The sequence below is a fragment of the Urocitellus parryii genome, chromosome 15 (assembly GCF_045843805.1).
Source record: "Urocitellus parryii isolate mUroPar1 chromosome 15, mUroPar1.hap1, whole genome shotgun sequence".
In the NCBI taxonomy this organism is placed as follows: Eukaryota; Metazoa; Chordata; class Mammalia; order Rodentia; family Sciuridae; genus Urocitellus; species Urocitellus parryii.
This window is the reverse complement of record NC_135545.1, coordinates 55,412,589-55,437,628: the sequence shown is the minus strand read 5'-3', so window position 1 is coordinate 55,437,628 and position 25,040 is coordinate 55,412,589. Positions and strand designations below refer to the sequence as shown.

Genomic DNA, 25,040 nt, shown 5'->3' with positions numbered 1-25,040 from the left:
TGAAAAGGCACTCCACCAGACCCCCCATGGAACACCCAGCAACAAGGCCACTTCTCTTGACCGACTTAGGACAGAGAGGGCCCTAGGCACAGGAGTCGTCTGTGAGCGGCTCAAGTAGCCCCATCTAGAACTTGACTAAATGCCATGGAGTCAGGCTCTGCTTCATTGTTGGCTAGGTCTTTGTGGGTGTGGGTTGCTTCCCGCAATGCTAACTGCCTGCCAAACTCCATGTGTTCCGTAGGAATTGTACATTATTCTAACAAGAAGCTAATTAGATTGTAATTCAGCCAAGCAAATCAGAATGGGGTTATGACTGGGTAAACAGGCCAAGCGGGTGATGTTAGTACTGTAATTTTACAAGGTAAGCTCTTTTCCCTCAAAGAACAGCACCAAGCCATGGGAACACCAGGCGGTAAAGGAAGAGATGGAGAAGGGCTCAGCCATACAAGAACCACTTCTCTGTGGATCTGGCACATTTCTAGGAGTCGTCTTCACAGGGCATGGGGCAGGAGCCCTTGCCACCAGCCTCTCCCTTGCATGTGCTCTCTTCTCTTGCAGGCACCTGAGGGTGGCGCTGGGAGGTGCTGCTGAGCTGCTCAGCCTCCATTTAACCACCATTTGGTGTACCTGGAAACTGTTGGGATACAGTACCAATGGGGGGGGGAGGTGCCAGGACCTCCCTTTTCCAGCTAACTGGGATTCTAGGACCTCAGTGGCCTAGATCCACAGCTCGGCTGGTGGCAGGGCTTCCTGTAGCTGGCAGGTGCAGCTGTGCCCCACGAACGCGTCACTGAAAAAGGTCTTTGCATTCAAAGAAACACAGGCAGCTTTAAACCAACTTTGTGATTTTTATTGATGGGCGAAACTTTATACTCCTAGGTGTCACTAAACTGTGTACAAGTGGGGACGCGGCGGTACAGAGGAGCGACAGCAGAGCCGACAGAGCAGACTCGGGACGCAGCCTTGTGTTTGCCCTTCTTCATCACGGGTACACAGAAGCATGAATGCAATTTGGAATCTTTTAATGGCAATAAGGTTACAATCACCCATCTATGCAGACAAGCATCTTAACTCCAAATGTTGATCGCAATGTGTACGTAAGCAGTTTCTCATCGCACAATTATTAAAATGTACTTTTCCTGTTAGGAACCAGCAACTTATTTTTTATGTTTATTTTTCTTCTGAAGTAAGAACTATTTTCTTCTCCAATAACTGGCTCATTTTTATCAAAAACTAAAGGGTGGGGGAGGAAAGTGTAATGGATTAAAAAATTTATTTTTTAAGGAAAGATAAAATTCATTTTTCACAAATTTACAAGGTTGCTGGTGCAGAATTTATTCTACTAAGCAATTAGACTGGGAATCAAATGCAAGTTTCCCTTTCTTAGGAATCAGCATTATTTCAGAAATATGGGTTTTTGTGTATTCTTAAATCAAGCGACAGTCTATTTCAACCAAATGATTTTGATTTGGAAGTTAGAAGTCAACATAAAACTACACTGCGCACAAACCCCAAGGCATCTCCTTTTCCTTCGAGCCCATTTTCGCAAAAAGGAGAAAGTTTCTCTTTAAAGAGCCACTAAAGAGAGGCAGGAAGTTAGTGAGACTGGTGTTCTAAAAGCGGGCATCAGGCACACACACGCGCACAGAGGGTCACAGCAGGTCCACTCGGCGATAATACAGGAGGTAGGCTGTGCGCTCAGCAGCTGGTTTCACCACCTGGTACTGGGTGACCACCTTGACCGTCTGGTCGTCGATGCGCAGCCAGCCGTTCAGGCCAATCTGGAAGACGTCCGTAGTGTAATGGCCTCCGGTCGCGCTGCTGCCATGATGATAGACCACTGCAAGAGAGCAGCAGGCACTGTTAGAGGCAGCCCCTGTCCTGGGATGTCCATGGGAGAGGGGGAACTGAGAGCAGTGTTATAAAGCTCAAACAATGTGAATGATTTATAGTACAAAGTGGCACATAGCTTCAAGGCAAGGGTAAGAGTAAGGCAAGACAGATCTCGTGTTGGGGCCTGTATCCACACGTAACCTGTCACTATGTGTGGATGATACCACACGTGTAAGACACCTGTCTTGCACACTATCACATTATACACACATTTTAATAGCATATTTAAAACACCCAACACCTCACAAAGACACCTCCCACAGAGCCTCAGCAGCCACACAACCCATCCCTAGGCCTGTATTTATGTTTTTAAAGAATCCTGTAGTTCAACCATGAAGTCTTAGTCAAAGGCCTAGACAAGCTGGGTGAGGTGACGCACACCTGTAATCCCAGCAGTTCAGGAGGCTGAGGCAGGAGGATTGCAGGTTCAAAGCCAGCCGCAGCAACTCAGGGAGACCCTGTCTCTAAATAAAATATAAAAAAAGGGCTGGGATGTGGCTCAGTGGTTAAGCGCCTCTGGGTTCAACCCCTGGAACAAAACAAACAAAAGAAGCCTAGACCAACGTAAATGTTGGGCAAGGTGGTGAGGACAGCGAAGGCAGTCACAGGACATGGGCTCCCCCTCCTGTGAGGCAGGGCGGAGAACACCCATTCAGCTGGAGACATCAGGCTGGGTGAAGGATGTCCTGCCAAATTCTGGACAGGAAGAGCAGTGTGGACTGCTAAGCTGTGTTCCCCCAACAGTGGTCCAAAGGCATAGCCACGGGCAGTTGCAATCTCATTGGCAGGAAATGTCAGCACTGAACAACCCAAACATCTCGGGTTCCAGCGGCAGCTGTCACGTCTGGGTGCTGAAGGAATGTAGAAGGCCCAGGTCCACTCTGGGCTAGGAACGGTTGCGGGAGGACAATGCTTAGAGTTGGAGGACAGAGCTACTAAAGGGGTGGATTCTGTCACTGGCCAGACTCTTTGGCTCTGCAGTCAGAAACAGGTAAACAGCCAATGAAGGTCCCAGCTTATTCTTGTGCACAAGTCACAGGACACCAGCATGTCTCTTAGGCCCCAAATTCTCTTTGGAATTTTTGTCCTGAATTTTGACCTTGAAGACCAATAGTTTTGTTTTCAAAGTAACCAACCAAGTCAGTAGAATTTGAAGAACCTAAGGGTTTAATTAATCCATACTTCCCATAAGACACCTCCACTCTAAATAAAAGTTCAGGAGAACTGTACTCCATACATCCCAGCTTCTTAAGGTAGCAGTCCAGGTAACTAATGTGAAACACATCACTTATCCCAGGAGAGCCCACTGTCAGAGGCAGAACAGAGACCCAGGTTTTTTTTTTTTTTTTTTTTTAAAGCTTTTACTTTTTGAGAGTTCACTTCTTGAGAATGCATACACATTCACATTGAGGCACCTGACCCAGAGACAAAGAATTCTCCACACTGTCCCTGACTACCAACCTTCCCTTGCAAGGGTCTCAAGCGGGTAGATGCAGAGAAAAGGCAAAGAAGGTCAACTAGGACCTCAGTGCAGGCTCCAAGGAGCCAGGCTGGCCAGAGAGCCAGGCTGGTTGGCTGCAGAGCCGCAGAGTGCCCACCAGACCTCAGAACTTCCACTCGAAGGCAAGGGAAGGAGACTGCACACACCCATGAGAGAAGGCACCTGCTGCCACTTGCACTAGGGCCCAACAGGTCAGGGAGGGGCTGTGATCAGATGTTTTGAGGAGGAGGGGAAAGCAAAACCAAACAAACAAAACCCAACACAACAACAAAACAAATAACGAAGCATGGGAGACAAGGGAGACAGAGAGAGCGGGTACCTTCCAGTGTGGCCAGATCCTTGGCCCTGGATATGGCTCATCAAACCCTTAAAACCTCAGGAGTGACTGAGGCAGACAGATGGGAAACCCTGCTGAGCCCCTCCAGGGATGGGGTGTGCCATTCACCCTCTCGGACCTCACTGTGGGGAGGCTGGAGGCCCAGGAGCGGGGGAGGTACCATATACAGTATCATATACAGGAGGGTCCAGGGACGCCAGGGTGGGACACACCTCTTAACCCAGGAGAGTGACCAGCTGATACAGAGGCTCCACTGCCGGTCACCCCACCTCGCTGGCAGCTGAAGTTCACTCTGCCTTGAAGACAGAGGCATTCGCTTCAGGACCATCTCCCTAGGGCTCCCTGCCCACAGAGCAGAGCACACTCTGCACGAGTGATGGCACAGGGAAGGGGGCCTGGGGGGTAAAGGCTCCACCACTGCTCACCACTGCTCCAACAAGCAAGGGACAGCAAAACAGCACTTACCTGCAAAGAGCCTATAGGTTCTGTGGCATTTAAAATTCTTATTTTTAACTCCTGGAGAAAGCAGTTCTGAAAAACAAAACATCAACAGCTCCAATCCACAAAAGCACTTAGAGGTTCAGAGTAACAAAAGCCAAGGGCTAGGACAGTCTCCACCCAACAAGCCAGCAGCAGGGCGGAGAGCAGAGCTCTGCCCTTAGTGGACCAGGAGGGGAACCAGCGTGCAGGGCAGGGAGGAGCACAGGCCCAGCCCACCTGCGAGCTGCCCGAGCAACGCCCAGAACCACAAGGCTCAGGCTGGACACCTCTTGCAAACAGATGCTCTAAAAAACAGCACAAGAAAAAATGCTGTCCACTCAAAAGCAAGCTCACCAAAACAGTCCTGGGAAACCCAAGAATCAGAACATTTCATAAGTGAGTCACATCAAACTCTAACCACGTGAGGCCAATATGCTTCCCTGAGCCTGCGCCTGTCTTCAGGTTCAACTCCCAGGCAGGGGCACTCAGGGCCAGGAGGAGCCCATCCCAGGAGGCACTCTCGGCAGCCACTGTGCCTCCTCTCCTCCCCCACCCCCACCCCCACCCCAGCAAGATCCTCCGGCCCCCAGTGATGTCATTTCTGTTTCTACAAAGGATTTGAGGTGGGAGCAGATACAAAACCACATGTAATAAGCAAGGAGAGAGGTGCAATCAGCTTAGTCGGGATCCCCCCAGGGCACAGTGGTACAGGCCTGGAGTCCAGCAGCTTAGGACGCTAAGGCAGAGCTCAGGAATTCGAGGCTGTCCTTGGCAACACAATGAGACCTCCGAGGAAGAGCAACAGAGAGAGGAAGACCGAGAGAAACACAGAAAGAAAGAGAAAAGAAGAAGAGGAAAAGAGACCCAGAGGAAGAAAAAGGAAAGAAACAGAAGGCAAGCCACCTGCTAGCACGGGCGGCTGCCGGGCAGGGGAAGGTCAACGCGCCTCCAGTGCCGGGGCTGCCTCCCAGGCGCTGCCTCAAGATTCCGAGACAAGGCAGACTGGAAGGGGACCCATCATGCCTTGCTGGCATCTCTCCTCCCTCTGGTCTCCAGATCAGAAGCCACACTGCTGGAGAGGGTGGAGGCAGCTGTGAAGCAGAGGGTGGAGGGACAGGGGACTGGCTGCAGCCCCACTCTGAGCTAGAGTCCCTAACAGAAGGTGCCATGCTGTACTTGGGCACCAAGGGCGCGACTACACGTGGCACCTGGCTGTGAGGAGACTCCAGGTGTGTCAGGCAGGCGGGAAAGAGCATGAGCTTCCTCAGCCAATGCTGCTAAGGCACCCGCCTCTGCTTCCCAGACCTTAGGACATGCCGACTCCTCAGGGTACCATTCTAACTTTCAATGTTGTACAAGACATTTTCGCAAATTCTGAAGCATCGACAAAAGCTTTCCCTCAAGGGGTGCACTCAGCTGTCCTGCCGAGGCTTTAATCCGGGGCTCTTCTAAGTGGCTTTCTGAATGTGCTGAGCCCTGTTACCTGGGGGACTCATGGCCAAGGAGTTCACAAAGCTAACGCACGCATCACTGCAAACAGAGGGAGTCCCACTGCCATCCAACCACGCTGCTCAACACAGCTGTGGGTACTTACTTTGATGGACAAAGGCTCCGTTTTTCTCATCTAGTAAACCATATGGCTTACTCATTTCTGCCTGTTTTTACTTTTATTCTGTAGCGGCACTGGGGCCTGAACCCAGGGTCTCACACATGCTAGGCAAATGCTCTACCAATAACTACATCCCCAGTCCTTGGCCTCTATTTTTAAAAAGCCATTTTAAATATATATATATATATATATATATATATATATATATATATATATATATATATATATATATATATCTTAGTTGTAGATGGACACGATACCTTTATTTTCTTTACGTGGTGCTGAAAATCGAACCCAAGGCCTCACACATGCTAGGCAAGCTTTCTACCACTGAGCCACAACCCCAGCCCTTTTAAAAAGCCATTTTAGTGACAATTTTAATATTAAAATCAAGAGGGGCTAAGGATGTAGCTCAGTTGCAGAGCACTTGCCTAGAATGTCTGGGGGGCCTGAGTTCTATTCCCAGCACCATACACAACACGAAAAACGTATGTATATGACATATGTGTATGTCAAGAAATTTGAAATTTAAAAAGCCAAGAAAGTGCCCTTCATCTTGACATAACCCCCTATCATAAAATGTGGTGCTGGCCGCTCTGAGAGCACCTCAGCATTACCTTTGCTGATCTCCAGGTCCACAGGATAGTCGATGTTTTTGATCAACTTCTGACACCCGCCAGTCTTCTCATAAACAAATCGTTTCAGATGCAAGACAAGGACAGGAGGGAGCTTTTCCAGAGTCACTCTCCGACTTATCTCAACCTGGGACACAGAACACACCAGGACACCCGTCCTGTCCGACTGGGGGCAGTGCATGTCCTCACCAGCACCCAATAGCAGGGCTCCGCGACCCTTCCTGCCCCAGCCCTGCAGCCCATCTGTGACTGCCAAGGGAAGTTCTGCACTGTGGCAGGCAGCCTGGATTCAGATGTGTTGACCTGGTTTTTCATAATTCCCAGTGTCATGATCTGGATTTGGAATGTCCCCTAAAGGCTCACAGGTCAGGGGCTTGGTCCCCAGTGCAGCAGTGTCCACACATGGGCTTCTGGGAAGTGCCTGGATCGTGAGGCTCTGACCTGTCAGTGGACTAACACTCTTGATGATATTTCTGGGAGGGGGTGGACACTAGGAGGCAGGGCCTAGATACAGACTGCAGCAGGTCCCTGAGGGTATGCCCTGGAAGCGTTTATGTTCTCTTTTGGCTCCTTCCCAGTCCACTCAATGCATGTGGTCTCAACAACACTGATGTCAGTTCTTTCAGTTCAATGTTTTCAAAAACCCTAAAGCCATTTATCCTAACCATCAATTTCATAATATTTTGGTTTTATCAATTAATATGCCCCTGACATATTTTTATAGATCCAAAGAATGCTCCTTTTAAATAAGCTAGATTTTTATTTTGGGTTTTTAGTGTTGGGGATTGAACCCAAGAATGCTTTACCACAAAGCTAAACCCCCAGCCTGTTTTAATTCTGGGACAAGGTCTCATGAGGTAGCCACTTTGGGCTTGCACTCCTCCTGCCTTGACCTCCCAAACTGCTGGGATCATAAGCAATAAGCCATAGAGCCCAGCATAAAGCTAAATTTTCTTTAACCAGTTGTGTTTTCACTTTACCATTCACTATACTTACAAACTCTTTAATATTTCCTATTATCTTCTTCGAGAATACTCTGACAAAAATTTTAAAAAAAATGGCTGGGGATGTGGCTCAAGCGGTAGCGCGCTCGCCTGGCATGCGTGCGGCCCGGGTTCCATCCTCAGCACCACATACCAACAAAGATGTTGTGTCCGCCGAGAACTAAAAAATAAATAATAAAAATTCTCTCTAAAAAAAAAAAAAAAAAACATCCAAAAGGTAACAACATAGTAAGAAAAACAAACCTGTCAGAGGACTGTACACATGTCTGATGTGGAGGTGTCCTCTGAAAGCAAGCTCAAGAGCCATCGCTGGTTGGACTGAGTGACCTCCCAGGCTCCTCCTGCGTATGTTCCCCCTGGTAAGATTCCAGGCGGAGAAACTACCTCACACTTCCCCACATCGCACTGTGCCTGATAGTGAGTATCTCTGGGCCCAGCAATTACCTATGAGCCAACAAAGGTGGGGCACTGCTGACAGTTCACCCTGGAGATCAGTTCTGTGAGGTTCCAGGTCCCCACCTGTGGATGGAAGGCCCAGATGACCTCTTAGGGTGCCCTTCAGTGCTTAGTGTCATTTGGAAGCTCTCAGTGACTCACTGAACGCCTGAAATTCTTAATATGCATTTTGGGTTTCCAGACAAACTAAGGCACAATTTCCCATTAACCACATAGCCAGGCATTTTCTATATAGCGATTGTTTTTCAATGGATCCATACTTCCTATACTCTAACAGAGGAAGGAAAAAAACCACCTTTCACCTAAAATCCAATAAAATTAAAATTGGGCTTTTATCTGCAGGATGTGTGTTTGTGCTGGGTTCAAGCCCAGGTCCTCGGTATGCCGGCTGCATGCTAGGCAGGGGCTCCAACACAGAGTTACACCCTCAACACCAAATCTGATATATATATATATATATATATATATATATATATATATATAAACATTTGTTAGTTGTCAATGGACCTTTATTTTACTTATGTATATGTGGTGCTGAGGATCGAACCTAGTGCCTCACATGCTAGACAAGCACTCTATCACTGAGCCCCAGCCCCAGCCCTAAATCTGGTATTTTTAAAAGGAAATTTTAAAACAGTCACATTCTTTGCTTTGTATACATATTTCCATACAAGTCATCTAAAAAGCCACCCCTGCTCACACGCCTGCTCTTCTGGATGCTCCTGACTGTGTGGGCAACACCACAGAGCCACAACAGGGTGCAGCACTCCTCTTCATCCCCGAGGCTCCTCCCAATGACTGCTCTCCCAAAGCACCCCCACCCCCAGCAACAGGCTGACCACTGCCTGTCCCCAAGCCTGCACAGCCCTGGTCCTGATCAGTGTTCAACTGCAGCACAAGAGTACAGAAGGCACGTTACACAAGGGTCTTTCCTGGGCTACCCAGGCAGAGGCTCAAGAACTCCCAGAAGGACCAGTGGCCCAACACGGCCATCACTGGCTCACAGAAGAGACTGAGGAAAGTGGTAAGAGCAGCCAGATGCATGGTCCACCTCTGGAGTCACAGCTGCCATGGCTGGGCCAAGCTGATGAAGCCACCCACAGCCAGACACAAATACCCAGCCCGCTCTCTCTTCCATGGGCTCCTCCACCAGACTCTCAGCTTACCCAGGTATCTGTCTGGTGCCTAGCTCTTTTATTTTTAAAACGAAATTGCAGATCAGAGGCAAATCAGAAAACCTGAGAATGGGGCCTAACTTTGCAGATCCCTTGACAATGTGGTTTAGCCAATCCAAAGGAGGAGCAGAGGTCTCAGGGTCTCCTTTGCTCTTTTTTCCTCAGCACACAGGTACAGGAAATGGGCAATGAGGAGACAGGGGTCGACCTTACAGCTACCACTCACTGCCTACCCACACACGGTTTTGCAGGAACATCCGGTGGCTTACTCCAACCCTCAACAAAGCCGGCGTTCACCTCGACACATGACTGTGAACTCACTGCCACACTCTAAGAAATGGGGAAGGCCTTCTCTACTGTGGAGCAGAAAACAGGGAAAGAGACAGAAGAACCAGGAAGCTCTGCCTTGCTCGACAGCTGACAGAAAGCACTGAGCAGTAAGCGGCCACTCCTAACTCACCAAGATGAAAAAGGTAAAAACTGTGTTGTGCACCATGAACATGAGCCAGCCCTGCAGCCCTGCGGGAGGCAGCACTGACCCTGTGACACCTGCTCAGACTGCCAGCGCTGGACCTAAGACCCAAAGGAGATCATAAGCTTGTGCCACACAATTTAGAGCCAAGAGGTGGCTAGGATCATCTGTTTCACCACTCCATCCTTCTTCTTCTTCTTCTTCTTCTTCTTCTTTATTTTTGTACCAGGGATTGAATCCAGGGGCCACATCCCCAGCCCTTTTTCATAATGTATTTTTTAAAATAATATACAAATATTATCTAGAGACCTAGGGCTTAGCTAAGGTGCCGAGACTGGCTGGCCTTGAACTCACGATCCTCCTGCCTTAGGCTAGCAAGTTGCTGGGGTTACACGCATTTTTATTTACTTTTGATACTGCAGATTAAAACCAGGAGCACTTAACCACTGAGCTATGTCCCTAGCCCTCCCCCACCCTGCTGCCTTTTTAAAAGGATTTATTTTTTAGTTGTAGTTGGACAGAATACCGTCATTTATTTATTTTTATGTGGTACTGAGGATTGAACAGAGGGTCCCACACGTGCAAGGCAAGCGCTCCACCGCGGAGCCACAACCCCAGGCCCCTAACCCTTTTTATTGTGAGACAGTGTCTCCCTAGGTTGCTGTGGCTGGCTCTGAACCTGCAATCCTCCCACCTTAGCCTCCCAGGCTGCTGGGATTGCAGGCATGTGCCACCACAACTGCTCCATTCTTAAAAAGTGCAAATTTTCAATACAAAAAATTTAAGCAACTGATCTGAGAGGCAGAATTCAAATCCATTTCCCCTCATTCCTAATTCTGCATTCTTCTTCAACTGTGAACATACCTCTTGTTTGGTTTTTGTAGTATAACCTTGGACAGACTCTCTGGCCACCAAGCTTTCCAGTGCATCCTGAACTGTGCGTATCTTGTCAGACTGGATATCCAACTGCAATGTGAAGAATGGCTGCAGAGTGGCAGATTCTTTTGAACTCTGCTGGTAGACCACAGACCTAATAATTGAAAGCAAAAAAAAAAAAAAAAAACCACAAAAATGTAAGAGCCCACTCCTTGCCACTTTCCCTTAAGATTGACCACCAGGAAAGGAGAATAAGCACTGAAAATCAGATTGCTCAGTTATCACTTTTAGGAGATTAGAGAGCACAGAAAAGCTAAAGGTACACTGAACTTATAAATGACTCAACATCCCATGCTAGGTGTCAGTACCCAAGCCTAGCCTTGCTCCAGCACTCAGGAAGGACACCCATCTCCTCTTCCAACTCTCCACCTCCATGCCACACTGCTACTCCATGTGCCGCTCAGTAAGCGTGACCGACCATCTTGCCTGGCCTCAAACTGCAGACACTTTTCATTTTCTCAGAGCACTATGGCTGCTCTAATAGAGGAAATTCCAAGGTGAGCAATATTTTAATAGCATATTTCCCCTGAAAGATGACACACAGAAGGGGAGCAGGGTGTGCAAGATAAAACCAAGTTCCATTCCAAGAAGACAGACTTCCTCCCTTCCAAGAAAGGCTCCAATTCCATCTGGTTTTTCTTTGGTGGTTTTTCTAAGTTTTTCTGAGAAGAAATCGGACATTCAGCCCATCTCCCATTTAGGCTCAGCAAAGAAACAGTCCAGGAGTCACCATAAGGGAGTCTCTTCTGCAGTCAGAGTGACTGGTTCATGAAGGGATGGACTGAGTGGGCAGTCTTCCTAGACTGCCCAGGAAGACCCACGGAGAGCAAGCTAAAGGCTGCTCCATCCAGGGTTTATCACACACTGCCACGCTCTTCCTGAGCTGAGGGACAGCAGCTCTCTGGGCTCAAGAAAAGAACAGTGGAGACACCAGTGAGGAGAGCTGGTAAAGCAGTCAAGAGGTGGCTACCTTCTTGACACAAAGAGCCTGTATTTTGTGTTCCCCCCCACCACCAAAAAAAGGGTGGGGGTGGGGCTTGGAAAAGGGCTGATCTTCCTGGGGAAGCTGAAAGCACCGGAACAAGGCTGAATTTTAGAGGAGAATCTCTCTCTCAACTGGTCTGAACAGAGAATCATGCTGAATGGTGGCTTAAGATTTCCTAAATTACAGGATTCTTTATCTTTGCTTTATCATTTTTCTAAAAAGAAACAAAGACCAAACGCACCTAACTGGGGCTGGCGGCCAGGCCACCATTCAGCCAAGCCAGCAGCATCACGATGGGTTCTGGCATGTCCAGTCATTATCCTTAGACACATTTGGGATCTCTGGGTATGGTGGCCTTCTATGGCCTTGCGATTTTGATACTCCACCTCTGCACCAAAAAGTGGAGGGATGGGGGCTCTTGTTGCCCCCCCCCCTTGAGCTGTCCCCTTGTCTGTGTCCTTGAGACAGCATCCCCAAAGTGCTAACACCATGCTGCTGGCTGGTGGAACAGAAGGCAGTCACCCTCCCTGAAGACTGCCATGCTGGATCTCTGTCCCCTCAACCTGTCATCACAGGACATCCCAGGACGTGTCTGCCAAGATGAATCGTCACAGCAACAGTCAGTGTGCAGCATTCCCCCGAACACACGTGACCACACAGCTCCACAGACTCCAAAACACCCAAAGAGAAGGGCCTGCAGTTTCGCTTCAGTGCTGGACATGGCCACGTGACTGGCTCAAAGCCCAGTTCCAGAGAGGACAGAGACCAGCTTCTAAGGGCATCGCTGCAGACGTTTTGAGGTTGTTTATTAGCCTGTTGAAAGCTGCTAAACCCAGAGTAAAAGACTAGACCAACTCTTGACACCTTGAAAAGCTGCTGCTTTTTCTGATACTCAATATGGGGACAACACAGCCAAAGTCTCACTAAGTATACCCTGCAAGGCCTTCCGGAAGACACTGACAACAGGCCCTTAGAGCACTGCTGATGAGGGAATCTGCCTGGACACAGACATGTCAGGCCCACACCATGTGGCGGTGAAAGGCTCTAATGCAAGTAAATGAAAACCTTTCAGAAGGACGTCAAGAATGAACAGCAAGCTGGTTAAGGGAAGTGGCACTGAGCTGGGGTCATGGATCCTCCTCTGTGTGATAGTATCTCCCTCCACTCCTTCACTTCCTAGCTCACATGGTCTGATTCTAAACTCCTCCAACCCATTCACAACCAGTGCCAAGATATAGAATCAACCTACATGTCCGTCCAAGGATGAATGGTTAAAAAACTGTGGTGTGCACACACAACAGAATATTACTCAGCCTTAAGAAAGGGGATCGTGTCTGGGACTGGGGCTCAGTGGTAGAGCTCTTGCCTGGCACATGTGAGGCACTAGATTCGATCCCCAGCACCACATAAATAAATAAATAAAGTGTTGTGTTCATCCACAACTAAAAATATTTTTTAAAAAGAGGGGAGGGGGGAGCTCCTGCCACCGCGAAAACATGGATGGACCTGGAGAACATTATGCCAAGTAAAATAAGCTGAACACAGAAAGGAAAATACTGTATGCTCATACTATCTCTGGAATCTATTTTTTTATAAAGGTCAAATATACAGAGACAGAGATTACCAGGGGCAGGGGCAGAAAAGGAGATGGGAGATGCAGCCAGGAAGTACAAAGCAGGAGATCTGCAGGGTGAGTAAGACAAAGACCTGACAGGTACTACAAGGGCATGGGGTGAATGGGTGACTGTGTCCAGGAGCTTTGCTACATGAGTGGACTGCAGTTGTTCTTGCCACGACAACAAAGGATGAACTATGTAAGACAAGGGATATGTTAGCTTACATGTCTATGGTAATCATTTTACTATCCATATTTTGTAACAAATATATTTTTACATCAAATAATAAATAAATAAGTAGGTAAAGCACCTCCAATAAGGTACATGAATTTCTCTTAATGAAACAAACAGCTCAGTCAGTTTGCTCTGCTCTTACTATGTGGTAGTGAGCAGCTACACCTGATTGATAGACAGGCCAGCCCTCTGGGGACAGTGCCCTTCAGAAGGGCCCAGTAAACAGGAGGACAGCACTGGAGGCTGACAGGGAAGCACTCAAAAGGACAGGCAAAGAGCAGGCAGGAAGTATAAAAGCAAACCACGGACTGCAAAATGCGCCAGGACAGTTCTCACACCTCCCTGTTAGCAAAACGATGAAACCCTGAAATAGACAAACACTAAATTTTTCCAGAAATGCATAAACCTGATGTGTCCACCAAAAATGCCAGTGATTGGAGTCTGAACAAAATCCGCCTGGCGGGTGACAGAAGACTTGTTCCTGGGGCCCACTTGCTCCCATTCATCCTCGCTTCCTCCGCCTCGCTCCTCCTGCTCCTCCTCATCTGCCAAGTGGCTTCTGGGCCCATTGGAGACTGTGAGTTCTGGAAAGGAGAGGGTTTGCTTAGGCTACGGGTTATAGCACCAGGAATAAAGAAAGGTTCTATGTGAAGCACCTGAACAGACCTGCCAATTGTAGTTTTAAAAATAAAATCAGGGTGTGTCTACCTCAAGAGTCACAATAGCCAAACGCAACACGCGCAGCTTCATGGATTTTACCATGTTGTGGACTGCATTAACTACTGTGAAAGAGGTTCTTGGGACAATTGGAGAAATCTGCAGGCATGCTGGAAAGCAGATAGAATTTGTAATTGCTGTTGGTTTTTCATGAGAGTAGGGGCTGTGGATATGTAGGAAAGACTCTTATCCTGGGATTGAGTGCTTCAGCACTGAGGAGCGAATTAAACTATTATTTGCCCCTTGACTTTGAATCATTCAGGAAAAATGTAAACAGTGTGTGCAAGCACACGCATGCTCATGCCGAGAAAGGTAAACAATGATATATTAATGATTGCAGACTCCAGCAGTTGTGCAGCTACTTATCAAGCTACTCTTTCTGATTTTCTGCATTCTCGATCATTTTCCTAATTCAAAGTATAGGACAGGGGCTGGAGTTGTGCCTCAGTGGTAAAGCCCTTGCCTAGCATGTGTGAAGCACTAAGCTTAATCCCCAGCACCACATTAAAAAACCCAAATAAACCAAATTGAGGTATTGTGTTCATCTAAAACTAAAAATACATTAAAAAAAAAGTCTAGGACAGGGGGCTGGGGTTATAGCTCAGCAACAGAGTGCTTGCCTTGCACATGTGGGCACTGGGTTGATCCTTCAGCACCACACAAAAACAAAAAGATATTATGTCTAACTTAAAAAAAAAGAATCTTAAAAACAAAAAAAAGTATAGAACAACAGCAGAGGTTTGAGCTAAATTTTAATTTATCTAAATGTAATTATCAATGGTTTATAAAAGACAACATAAAATAACTAGTTATCTTTTGGGGGAACGGGTACCAGGGATTGAACTAAGGGGCACTCGACCACTGAGCCACATCCCCAGCCCTATTTCGTATTTTATTTACAGACAGGGTCTCACTGAGTTGCTTAGTGCCTTGCTATTGCTGAGGCTGGCTTTGAACTCGTGATCCTCCTGCCTCAGCCTCCAGAGTCGCTGGGATTACAGGCGTGTACCACCACACCAAGCTTAACTAGCTATCTTAATGAGAAAAAAAGTGATTTTTGGCAGGTCCATGGCTGTTAGGAGGGGCGAGGCAGCTTAACCCTGGAGTATGCATAATTTGTTTAAAAATGCATCCTGGGGCTGGGCAGGTAGCTCAGAGGTAGAGTGTTTGCCTAGCATGCATGGGGCCCTGGTTCAATTCCCAGCACAGGTTTAAAAAAAAAAAAAAAAAATCAGGGTTGGGCTTGTGACTCAGTAGTGAAGCACTTACCTCATGAGACACTGGGTTTGACTGTCAGCACCGCATATAAATAAATGAACTAAATAAAGGTCTATTAACAACTAAAAAATATTTTAAAACATTCTTAGGAAAATATCCTCACACATTTAGTAGGAGAAAGACCATGACCTACTTTCATCATTTGGTGAGAGAAGCTTCTTGAGGCTCAGCATTTCCTCATGGAGGCCATTCAAAATGAAGCCCAAGTATTCCTCGGCATCTTCCTGTCGACCCTGGAAGGGAAGCAGGAGCACATCACCCTCAGGTGGCTGCTGTTCAGGCCTACAGTGTCCAAAGACCTGTATATTCAAACTATGCCTCTGCTGACAATTTCAAGATTAAATATAAAGGAGTTTCAAAAATTGATATGAGTTTTTCTTTGGGTAGCTGAGATCCCATGGAGCAGGATGGAAGGAAAACAGATTAAATACTTATGTCTAGAACGAATAGGAATTTTTATATTCTTATTTATGTTTTTCTGTATATTTTTTTACAGTAGATCATCTTATCATCTTATAGTAAAAAGAGGTTATTTTAAAGTTGCATTTTTGCTTAAATGAAATGTAAGATCAAAAATAAGATGTCTAGGGCCACATCACTGGCTGAGCACAGGGGGTTATCACTTACTCCAGACAGCCTATGCATCTGTTTCTTTTTGATGAGCAACTAACTCTGAGAAAGGACTCCAATCATACGCAAAAACTGGTACTGACTCAGAGAGTGAGTTGGCTATTATATGCAGATACACACATCAGCAAGACACTTATGGGTGAGGCATATAATGTGGTCACACCTTAGTTTTACAATCCAATGCAGGCTTTTTGTGTTCTGTGATTTATCAGGATTGGTTCCAGCTGCCTAGCCCATGGGTCTGCAAGCTCTTCTGCATCAAGTCTCTGGGAAGACTGTACTTGGGTTTGCTCACTCTCTCCAAACAGACCACAAGACCCAGGCAGCACTGCTGTGCCAGCACATTCTGGTGTGTTCAACAAAGGGCAAAATGGGCACTGCCCACGGGTCAGCAGCACAAACAGCTAGCTGTGCTCCCTGGAGAGGCCTGTTTGCCAGGCTGGCCCCTGGATGATGTCTGGGAACTTCAGTTTCAGAAAGATTCCCACTATCCCAAGTCCCGAGAAGGAAAGTGCCTAGCTTCTGTGCAAGTAACATGGTTTATGCTGAGCAGCTGTTTCCCTTCTGACCCCAGCATGCGTCCCTGGGAGACTACAGTCCCATGTGTCATTACAGTTTGATGGCAGAGGAATTAAAAACATGCTGTGTAAAGGTTCTGGGCAAGAAGCTGGGGAATCCCTCCAGACCTGTGTCCTTTTCCTTTCCTGACCTTGCTTAGAAGCCTTCGGTGGCAAATAAAGCATAAACACAAGCATACCAGCTTCTGAGTCTGAGTCCTGCCAGCAAGTCAGCAAACCTGAGCAAGGGTGGCCTTGGGGACCTTGACATATTCAGTATTAATGAAACTTCAAAATCATGTTTTTGTTCATTACCATTACTTCTAAGCACAATCCTAAAGGGATTCAGCTCAGGAAACCCTCCCTGAGTAACCCCTTCTACCTCTGCCTCCACCTAAGCTACACCCCCCCTTGCTTCCACAGCAGCTGCACACCATCTCCTCTCTGTATTTACCTGTTTACTTTGTTAGGAATCTGACTCCCACCCTGGACGGTGAGCTCTTTTAGGGCAATGGGTATGCTTTATTGCATTTCTGCATCCCCAACAAACATTCTGTACATTTTCATCATGGGGAAACAGAAATGCAAGCCAATACCAAAAGCTGTATTGCGGGTATTTTTTTCAAAATATCTTTATTTTATTTTTTATGTGGTGCTGAGGATAGAACCCAGTGCCTCAACCATGCCAGGCGAGTGCTCTACCTCTGAGCCACAAACCCAGTCCTGTATTGGGGGTATTTTAAAAGCTTAAAATTCTGTGCTGCCTCCGGTGGTTTCCACTACCCTGCCCTGGACACTCACCCTTCTCCAAAGCAATGCAGCTTCAATTTGACTTGATTCAGTTTGGACAGCATTTTCTCATCTGTGCACAAGTTTTCCGAAGCATCATCTCAACCACAAACATACTGACTCACCACCACAAACTTGGTCAGGAAAGAAGTGTTCCAGTTAACTGTGCTAAGCGTACCCCTGATTCACTCTCAACAGCTGTCAGCGCCATTGATAAGGCCTCTTTGTAAAACACACAATAAACAATTTTAGGTTTATAGCTCAGTGGTGGAGCACCCAGCATAAATGAGGCCCTTGGTTAAATTCCTAGCACTGCAAAACCAAACAAAAAAATCCTTTTTTTTTTTTTTTTTTTTAAGGTAAAAGAGTCAGGGACCTCGACAGCTGCTGAAGCCTGACGCTCTCCTGCACAATGCCACCATCCAGGCCCAATACACTCTACCCAGAAGGCAGTCAGTGCAGTGGCTAAGCCAGTTGTCTTGAGAGCCCAGCTCAGCCATGCACAGCTGTTTGACCTTGGACAGTGGCTTTAGCTCTGTCAGCTGCTAACAAGGAGATGATAACACTGCTTAACTCACAGAAAGCCAATGCAGTCAGTACTGGGAACAGCACTCGGTACACAGTGAAGGCCTCCTGACATGGGTGGTGGTCACTCTCTCAATGTAACACACAGCTGACTCCACCACAATGCAGACCTAGCCCTGATACCACCACATGACAGCACTGGGGTGCAAGGGCAGCTGAGACAAGGGCAGCAAGGGCAGCAAAGGCAGCACTGGGCATCAGATCTACAGGCCCCAGACCTTTTCAGACAGGCTCGACTTGATCACCGTCAGGAGTCTGTAAATGTACGTGGGCTCAAAGGCAGCTCCAGGGCGAATGTCCCTCACGACTTTATCCCCAAGAGCTGCAATGGAAACAGGACACCAAGTTTCAAAACCAAAAGGACATCACAAATCCAAACCATCAAAACTCCCCACCTCCCCACTGGCCAGAGGTTAAGAACAGCACAGATGTGGCCACCTGCATTTACAAAGACATCTTCTTCTCAGCAAGACTGAATTTACCAAACGCTCCCAACAGGCAGCGTCTCAGAAGTCCTGGCCTCTACTCACCTTGCCGGGGCTTTGGAGGTACTGGCATGTTAGTGAATTCATTCATCAGCCGAACACTAAATGTGGAGAAAGGAGAAAGTGAAGCGATACATTTTTTGCAAAAGACATACTTATAGTCCGAGGTTGAGGCTCAGTGGTAGAGCACTTGCCTAGCACGTGTGAGGCACTGGGTTCGATTCTCAGCACCACATACAGTAAATAAATAAAATAAAATATCCATTAACAACTAAAAATATAAATATAAAAAAAGACATACTAAAGAGCCTTGATGGCTAAGGAGTATTAGGAGAAATATTAGTACAATATTAATTAGGATAAATATAGCAGGCCTTAGGTAATCAATGGTAATGATGATAACAAATCTCTTCTTCATCTTTTCTATATACATGTTTTATAAATTTTAAGTGATATTTTAAACTGGTAAAACAAAAATGTTTTCTACTAAATCTTAAGAAAACATAATGTTCCATTCATAAGCAGATTAAAAAAAAAACAGAACTACAGGACTCATTTGTAGGAAATCATGAACTCTGCTCGACTATTCAAATTCTAACAATGGAAGGGGGGGAACTCCACCCCTTAACTGTATTTTCCAACACCTTACTTACAAGCTGTCTATCATAGGCGTTGACGTACAAGGCCTTTGCACTTTTGAGTACAGAGGAAGGAACTTCATCAGGTGATACATCGGAGGGCAAGCGACCAACGCCTGCAGGGTCTAAACATTGGCAGTAAGGAAACGTAAAGGAAATGAACCGGCAAATTTCCTAAAAGCACATTAAACACGAGAGCATATAAAAATAAACCGAGGATATTGAGCTACTTAGATAGGTCAACACAAAAAGGCACAGATCAAATAATACTGAGGACGACTGTCTTGTGATCTTACAGAGTGACCTACCATGCAGTCAGGTTCACGTTCAGAAACCTGATTCAACCAAGACCATCAGGTCAGTTAGAACAAAATTTGCAGTTCTAAGTAGTCACTCTGCCTACTATTTGGGGCCATTACATGAGATTAACACTTGCCTGACTCTGTCATTCACAGGTCAACAAATTATCTTTTTGGCAGCAGTGGAGAAGCTAGAGTCAGGAATAACCCTGAAAGCAAGGTAGGCAGACTAGCAATGAACCAAGTTTTCAGATTCAAAATTTGGTTTTCATGGAAGCTGCATTAAGTAAATGCACTTTAAGAAGAGACCACTGCAGGAAGTCCACCCTGGGGACAGTGTCCAAGAAGGATACAGCATTAATGTAGCACCAGTTTCCTTTATTGATCAGCCCACGGGGTTGCAATGACACTGGTTTATGTATCAGGGTTACATTCTCCAGTAACTCTGAAAGAGCGAGAAGCACATTTAAGAAATTAATGACACCTAGTGAATAACATTTAGATCTATTCATATGCTCTAGTCCACGGAAGTGTTGAAAATCCCTTCAACAGAACACATACCTGATGGAAACTCATATTGTTGGAACTTATACATCAAGTATAGTATTTAATGATTAAAACTAGTCTCAATATTCCCCCCAGTACTCATAGGAATGTAACCAGGAAGCACAAGAAATACCTTTTTTAAATGAGAAACAGAAAAAAAATTAAATATACTATATCAGCATCAGAGGAAGATTTAGAAGCTACAGGCTTTTTTTTTTTCCCCTTCAATGCTGACAGCCAGGCATGCCTCATGAATAACAAGGTCCCTTGGACACTAGATACAAAGCATTTAGGTGTGGAATCCAAATCTCCGCCTCTGAAGCCCAGCACCTAGTGCCATGCACACTGCACCGAGGTGCCTGGTGGCGGCTTGGAGAGCCAGGGCGCTCCTGTCAGAAGAACCGTGCTCTGCCACCTACACTGTATTCTTCATCACGGGCCCACCTGCATGACTGCTGTGCATACTGCAATTCCTTACTCCATTTATAAGCAAGCTTCTGAGCCTCAGATTCACCCTGATGCCGTGCTTTTTCAGTCGTAAGAAAGTCATGAATGCCATCTTTAAACAATAAGCCACAAAAAATGCTTTGAAACAAGACAAGGTGTCTCCATGTCCCATTATAACTCCTGTAACAGCAACGGCTGCAATTTACGGACACCTTTTAAGTCAGCATGCTCTTTTCAACTCACACATGCTGACTGGATGGACTTCACCCTTAGTGATCCCAGAGTGCCAGCACTATCCCTTTTTCACTGTAAAGAAACTAATAACGGGGGCTGGGGATGTGGCTCAAGCGGTAGCGCGCTCGCCTGGCATGCATGCGGCCCGGGTTCGATCCTCAGCACCACATACCAACAAAGATGTTGTGTCCGCCGAGAACTAAAAAATAAAAAATATTAAAAATTCTCTCTCTGGGGCTGGGGATGTGGCTCAAGCGGTAGTGCGCTCGCCTGGCATGCGTGCGGCCCGGGTTCGATCCTCAGCACCACATACCAACAAAGATGTTGTGTCCGCCGAAAACTAAAAAAAAAAAAAATAAATATAAAAAAAAAAAAATTCTCTCTCTCCTCTCTCACTCTCTCTTAAAAAAAAAAATTTTAAAAAAAAGAAACTAATAACGTTAAGAAAATATAAGTAACTTGACTATGACCTCACAAGATCTAGGTAGTGTGGCCATGGCCTGGATTCCATGATCTGTGGCCACAGGGCACTGCCTCCTTTACTTTTAATTGCATGAAAGGAAAGAAAACTCAATGCACACAAATTGACATTAGCATTTATTTAAGGCAACACACAAAGAAAAATTGGTCAAAAACAGCTGCATTGGCAGGTCCCAGAATTATGCATAAGTCAAATGCACATGCACAATTCAAACTTCAACACACACATCTCATTTCCTCCTTCCCTTTTCCTCTACCTGGGGAAGCACAGGGAACAAGTTTCAAGTAGCTCTCCCACAATAAAAGTAAAACATGCAGGTTCAAAAGAACCCAAGAGTGTCTTTTCAATTAGACTAAGCTTGTAAAGTTCTTCTTACCTCTCTTACTACAGGGTGACAGTCAGTTACAGAACTGAACCCCAAGACCACATGTGGTGACACCCAGCACAGATGGTACCTGTCATCTGGGGGACACCATGTTGGGAGCTTTATCTACATTATTTATAATCATCATAACAACACTGTCCTCAAGGCACTACTATAATCCCCACTTTACAGATGAAAAAGCTAAGGTCATGTAAGTGGACCAAGCTGTAAGACCTGGCTCTACCTGATTCAGTAGCCAATCTCTTTCTTCGTCTCCAATATGCACTGTGCTCCACTTAAAAATCCCTTTTACTTTGAGGTTTCAGACACTCTTCCCACGGCTTCAGATGTACTTAAGAGTAGATTTTTACACTGTTTTCATCAAATTACCACAGCAGGTAAGCATTTCTAGTGTGTGCCACAGCACAGCAATGAGTCAATAATTGCTTTGCCCAAACCTGTGCGTTTCCAGACACACATCGATACTCTAATGCAATGGCACAATGTCTTAAAGCAGCATCATACCCCCAAATCTTTGGCATAGTATTTCTACACCTAATAACAATTGCATAAGTGTTTATGTAACCATAAGACTCAAAGTGAGCAGTCTTCCTACCACAGGAGCCTTCCTTAAAAAACACCCTGCCTTTTGCTGATGACTAAGCGGACCCTGGCTGAGCCCCACCTGGCCCAGAAGACTGAGTGGCAGCCCTGTTCTAGGACAGCTCATAGTCCAGTGACAAAAGGGACTTGGACTCCCAGCTATAGTCCTACAGCAGGCTCAGCTGGTCAGGGCTGGGGGATGATGCTTTGTGCTGTATACGGACTGTAGAAGCACTGGGGAGGCCAGTCAGGGGCTGACGGCTGGACATGGAAGCTGTAGAGGAACAGAGACAGACACCAGCAGTCAGTCATTGGGGGTGGGGGGTGCTCCCATGTTCCCCAGGAGGACACAACAGGACAAGCAAGTTGTGTTCTGTTTGTGCGGTAAGGAGAGAGCAAGTTCAGTCCTAGAGGTGGACAGAAGGAACATCACCACCCGCAGTGCTTTACACACACAGCCTAGGGAGTCACCTATCTATACTCCCACAAACACACACTCAAGCCCCTAGGGTTCAGGGCGGGGAGTGTACATTCTGATGCAAGAGGAGCAATGGCTCCCATGCCAAAGTGGAGAGAGTCAGTGGGAGCACTCGGCGGAGGCCTGGCTGGGCAGTGGCACAGGACCACAGGAAGGAATGAAGACGGGTCACACACTGGTGTTCTGAGAGGGAGATGAACCTTCTATTTTTCTGATGACATGAGAGGCAAAGGTGTAAGAGAGGTGGGGACGGGCTTGAAACACTCGCTCTTATTCAGCAGACACTGACGGGAAACAGAAGGAACCCAGATCTGTCTGAAACTTCCCTCCCACATCAAACCTGATTACAAATGATCGAGAGTACTCTGAATTCAAGAGTTTCAGCTCAAAACAAGAAAACCCCACTAATGACAAAGCTAACTCTGCCTCCAAAGGGAGGCGAGGTGCCAGCAGGTTGAGGAGTGGCTGCACTAAGCCCACCTGGGAACAGGCTGCTTTCAGGTTCTCAAGTGAGCTGTGGCCCGCTCTACCTGAATGCTGGAGGCTGTGACCCTAGAGCCAACTGCAGCTGATTGCTTGCCAGCATTGACTTGGGAAGCACGTATGCATGTCAGACAGAACCTGTTGGTTTCTATATCAACCCTTCCCTCAAATCAATGCCAATTTATGGTTTGCCCCTTCCCTGGTTCTCTTCCATGGTATCAAGTTCAAGTCTTTTAGCATCACCTAGTGGTTTGTTCAAGAACTGCAACCAACAGAGCATTCCACAAGGACACATACCTGCAATATCAAAAGAGCAAAGACTGAAACATGTTGTACAACCAAAAGGACATTTGATACAGCTTCTTTCAAGTTTTTAACATCCTTTCAAAGAGTCCTCTGATACAATGGTTTGTTTGTTTGTTTTTGCATTTTTGGTACTGGGAATTGAACCCAGGAACACTTTACCACTGAGCTACATCTTCAGCCCTTTTTATTTTTTACTTTGAGACAGGGTTTCACTAAGTTGTTTAGGGTCTCACCAAATTTCTGAAGCTGGCCTCAAACTTGTGATCCTCTAGTCTCGGCCTCCCAAGTCACTGGAATTATAAGGCGAGCACCATCCATGCCCAGCTTGGTACAATGTTAAGTGCAGAACAAATCTTTACAGACAGAAAACGAGATACTGGCATTCTACATTTTCTTAATGCTTATTTTTACTCCTCCAAACTTTCTCTAGTGATAGATCTTTTATAAACTAAAATACGGTGTCAATCTGTTATTAGCATCTTCTAATGACCTCAAAATGTGATTCTCTAGATGTTGAGCCTAAAAACAGTCCCCACTGAAGGCCCGGAAGGCTGTCCACGTGGTTCTCCAAGCAACAGAGACAGCTCTCTGTCCTGAATTAGTGGCAGCTGGACACTGCTCCAGAACAAAACCTCACACTTACTGCTCAACAGGGTCTTCCCTGCCCAAGGTAACAGCACCCAGTGGCTTTTGTGGTCCCCAGTCTCCAATCTGCTACTGCGACCCCTACTGGTTGCAAGAGGCTGCCTTCCCTGTGCCCTCCCTGCCCAGGGTAGGTGATCACTCCGGCCCCCCTTCTCATCTTGTGCCTTGGGCTGCCCTCTAGGCAGGAAAATCACTGCCTGCTGGCCCAGACTGCCTGGCACACAGTGTGTTCCCGTGGGGCAACAGTACAGGTGGATTAAACATCTGCAGATCTGGGTTGCTGGTGTCAACACACGACTCCACTCCAACTTGCTAGAAAGGACTTGAGGGACTTTAAAGCTCACTTCACCTCACAGTTAAGAAAGCCCATGAGAGGCTCTGGGCAAGAGCCCAGGCACACAAACCAGAAGACCTGGGTTCCCACGAAGGCTCTGCCGCTCCATTCACTTTAAATCTAGAGCAGATCACTTAACTCCTCACCCGCAATGAACTGCAGGTGCAGAGCACCAAAAGGGCATGAGGAAGGAAATGTACAGACAACACCTGCATGGAGGTGCAGAATACAGGTGCAAAGAAAAGGGAATTCATGCACAGGTTTGAGAAAATAATTTCAGCATTCCAAGAGGAAATAGTTAAGCTAAATTCCCTAAACTTATAGGTTTTGACCATGTTGAGAATATATATTAATAAAGTTCCATTTCAAAAAGGAATGATAGATTCTAGAAAATCTCAGACTAAATACCTTATTGTCTAGGATTTTCTCTTAAGATCCAAATATCCCCAAATCCTACAGTTCCAGTTTTGTAGCAACTGCACATCATGCCTTTTCCCCAAGTAACTTCAACAGCCATAAAGTGTGTGACACCAACACATCATGGAGGGGCTGGTGAGCTCCTCCTCTGTGGCACAGTGAGAGAACTCAGAGCAAAGGCAATCCTGGTTTCTGCCAGCCAACACCCAGTGACCAAACAAAGTTCTGCCAAGATGGGGACTTGGGGACTAGCGAGGTGAGCACCACTTTCAACTTTCTAGCAGCATTCTTTGGTTAATTAGGTGCCTCCTTTAGCAACACCGTCATTTCCATTTGCTATTTTATTCCTAGACTAAAACCAAGAGGCACTGTAGTTATGGGAGTCAAAAGA

At 46.5% G+C, this 25,040-nt stretch overlaps 1 protein-coding gene across 3 annotated transcripts in view; it reads right to left on the bottom strand.

Annotated features, from left to right (window-relative positions):
• Positions 1-828: 828 nt before the first annotated feature.
• Positions 829-25,040, bottom strand: part of Usp10 (ubiquitin specific peptidase 10) — a 64,905-nt gene continuing 40,693 nt past the window's right edge. The window contains exons 5-14 of one of the 3 annotated variants that reach the window (XM_026411403.2): positions 19,665-19,756; positions 19,028-19,137; positions 18,420-18,475; positions 18,108-18,211; positions 15,462-15,561; positions 13,740-13,917; positions 10,427-10,592; positions 6,438-6,582; positions 4,197-4,262; positions 829-1,840 (exon numbers count right to left, since the gene is read on the bottom strand). In XM_026411403.2, coding sequence (XP_026267188.1) covers positions 1,653-1,840; positions 4,197-4,262; positions 6,438-6,582; positions 10,427-10,592; positions 13,740-13,917; positions 15,462-15,561; positions 18,108-18,211; positions 18,420-18,475; positions 19,028-19,137; positions 19,665-19,756 — 1,205 coding nt within the window. In that variant the 3' untranslated portion in view covers positions 829-1,652. The remainder of the gene's footprint in view (positions 1,841-4,196; positions 4,263-6,437; positions 6,583-10,426; positions 10,593-13,739; positions 13,918-15,461; positions 15,562-18,107; positions 18,212-18,419; positions 18,476-19,027; positions 19,138-19,664; positions 19,757-25,040) is intronic. The other 2 variants (XM_077792886.1, XM_026411404.2) reach the window with 2 other exon arrangements.